The sequence below is a fragment of the Carlito syrichta genome, unplaced genomic scaffold (genome assembly GCF_000164805.1).
Source record: "Carlito syrichta isolate Samal-C Ts95f unplaced genomic scaffold, Tarsius_syrichta-2.0.1 Scaffold301031, whole genome shotgun sequence".
NCBI lineage: Eukaryota > Metazoa > Chordata > Mammalia > Primates > Tarsiidae > Carlito > Carlito syrichta.
In genome coordinates this window covers 57,215-60,044 of record NW_007245127.1, presented here as the reverse complement: position 1 = coordinate 60,044, position 2,830 = coordinate 57,215, and the positions used below count along the sequence as shown (strand labels likewise).

Genomic DNA, 2,830 nt, shown 5'->3' with positions numbered 1-2,830 from the left:
GGGGGGGGGGGGGGGGGGGGGGGGGGGCTCTGGTTGCTGCTGGTGCTCTACTCCTCAACCTTGGAGGCCCTTACATTGACAGGCTCCCTCTAATTCATCGGTTGTCCACTTAAAATGCCCAAGTATATAAATCATACTCACTAAGTTGTTTTAAGGTAAGAGGTATGTGTTGACAGGGGGATGTGGAAAGAGCAAACACCATGAGGAGTCCTGGGTCCTGAGTCCCAGCACCCCCAGTAAATGGCCAGTGATTTGGGAATCACCTCGGTGGACCTGTTTTCATGCCAGAGGGTTAGATGTGATGCTCTCCAGTTCTCTCCTCATGCTATGGCTTCACTTTCTTTTTTAGGTAGTGAAAAGGGAGGGGCAACTGGATGGGTAGCTAAGCAGCTCAAAAATAAGTGTCTACCACCAAGACATCACTAAAACACAAAACATAAAGCCCCTCCTAATTCACGATGGCACTCTGTACTAAAGTAGTGCCGTGATGAAAGTTCCAAGTGCTTCTCAGGGAGCACAATGGCTGCAGTCACCATGCACTTTCACTAACAAACTCACTATAATTGTTTTCAGAAAATTTAAGAGTAACATTTCAAAAAAGCCATCATGGGACCAGAGCCGTCAAGGCAAGTCACCATTCAAAGACTTTTATCAGCATGACCTTGGCATAATTCTAATGGCAGGGCAGCAAAGTTAGACAAAGGCCAATATAATATCTCCCATTTACCCAAGTGTTCAGGGAAGATATTGTGGCTAACCATACTCCATATTCCTATATATACCAGAAGGGGATTTTACATTTCCCAAGAAACAATGACATCACTTTTGGGTGATGGGAGTGACTCAGAATTCTTAAGGGGTCTTGTGAGGAGTGACTCAATGTCCACAAAAATGTCAACTGCTTGATATCATACAAGAGAAAAAAGAAATTGCTCTCAATCAGTATAGAAAACTTAGACACTAGCATTAGTTTATTATATAGACCATAGAATAAAAGTAGTAGAAATTCAACTACTAAACCCAAAAATCTTTCTTTATAAGCAGATCACCTTTCATACTGTACAGGTAAGACAAATTTAAGAGCTTGGCTGTAACATTAGGATACATTTTTGAGGCTGGACGCAGTGGCTAGTGCCTATAATCCCAGCACTTTGGGAGGCTGAGGTGAGAGGATTGCCTGAGTCCACGGGTTCAAGACCAGTCTGGGCAACTTGGCGAGATCTGGTCTCTACAATAAATCAAAAAACTTAGCTGGGTGTGGTGGTGCATGCCTGTGGTTTCAGGTACTTGGAAGGCTGAGGCGGAAGGATCACCTGAGCCCAGCAGGTCAAGGCTATGGTGGCTGTAAGCATGCCATTGTACTCCAGCCTGGGCAACAGAGTGAGACTCCAACTCAAAAAAAAAAAACCCAAAACACATTTTGAGTGTTGTTGAAAGCTTACATGAGCAAAACATCTTAAATCTATTTCATCCATAATTAAATATCTTTCTTTGGTTTTCCCTCAACTGTCATTCATTTAAAATTTGAATGGCTGCATGGTAGTTAGAATGGATGCTGGCCCTTAAATCATATAGTTACTAAGAAACAGAAATTGAGGTTGGGGAAGCTAAAGATCAAGTATATCACCCTTTCGTGGGCTATTATCTGAAAACACCTAGACTTGGGATCCACTCTATAGGTAAAACCTGGCTCCACAACTGGGAAACTTTTTTCCCTTTACCATGATGATTCAAACAAGATGGGAAGTCATCAAGAGTTAGTGAATAAAGAAGGGCCATGGTGACACACGGAGGGCAGGAGGGCCCCTTCTAATACCAGGAAGGCAGTACAGCTGGTTCCCTGGCGTTGGCTTCATAACCTGCAGTGATTTTTAACAACCATCAGTAAGTACCACCTCAGGACAATCAATAGGTATGACATTCTTTGTGTACAACTTCTCATATACTTATATTTTCCGAAAATAGAGGCCACTGCTAAAACTGGCCAATGGCTGTGCAAGACATATTAAAGCTACTGAAATAAGAACTCCATGGCAAAATGGCTGGACCACAAATATCCCATATCATCTTCAATACCTAGGAGCCACAGTAAATACATACGCAAACATAATCAACATAGATAGTAGACATGTGCTTTGTGAGGCTTCAATAACCTTACAAACTGGAGCAACTGAGGCCAATGTTCTGTGCAGCGGGATGGGACGCCAAGCCATCTCGATCACGTGCGCCCAACACAGGCATAACACAGCTGCTGGAGGGGTCACCCTACAAGGCCCACCCCCACTGTTGGAAGGGCAGCGGGAAGGCCCTGGGCGACTCCAACCGCACAGGCACTCACTCGAGCCCCGGGAGGAATGCTACTCAGAGCCCGGAGCCCCGCTCCGGGGCTTCTTCGCAGCCACCACTACCCCCCACTCCCCCAGCCCGGCTGCCCCGGCAGTACCCGCCCGGCGCACGCGCCTGCGCAGTGCACACCCCTCCCCAACCCGGGCATGGGGAGCCGAGGGGCTAGGCCCGATACGGCCCGCTGAGGGACTGGTGGACGCTCTAAGGATCCCATTCCTCAGGCCGGGGGGTCCCAAGGCTTACCCGCGCCCAGGATGCTGGGCAGGAGGAAGAGAGCATACATGGCGCCGCCTGATTCTGCAGTCTGCAATGCAGAGCGTCAGCTGATCCCCGCCGATATAACCCTGCCCAGCCCCGAAGCGGCCCACTGCGCAGGCGCAACCCCGCCCCGTCTGGAGCTGCCTGGCTTTTCCCGCAGCCTGACTCAGCGCCGCTTAGGGCGCCTGCGCGAAAGCAAGGCATACTGGGGAGAGGAGGGGTAGGG

At 48.6% G+C, this 2,830-nt stretch overlaps 1 protein-coding gene across 6 annotated transcripts in view; it reads right to left on the bottom strand.

Moving 5' to 3' along the window:
• Nucleotides 1–2,775, bottom strand: part of PSAP (prosaposin) — a 34,575-nt gene extending 31,800 nt beyond the window's left edge. For 4 of the 6 annotated variants that reach the window (XM_021710756.1, XM_008054749.2, XM_021710754.1 and 1 more), the window contains exon 1: nucleotides 2,590–2,707. In XM_021710756.1, coding sequence (XP_021566431.1) covers nucleotides 2,590–2,629 — 40 coding nt within the window. In that variant the 5' untranslated portion in view covers nucleotides 2,630–2,707. Of the gene's footprint in view, nucleotides 1–2,589 lie in introns of all 6 variants that reach the window. The other 2 variants (XM_021710753.1, XM_021710755.1) reach the window with 1 other exon arrangement.
• Nucleotides 2,776–2,830: the final 55 nt, after the last annotated feature.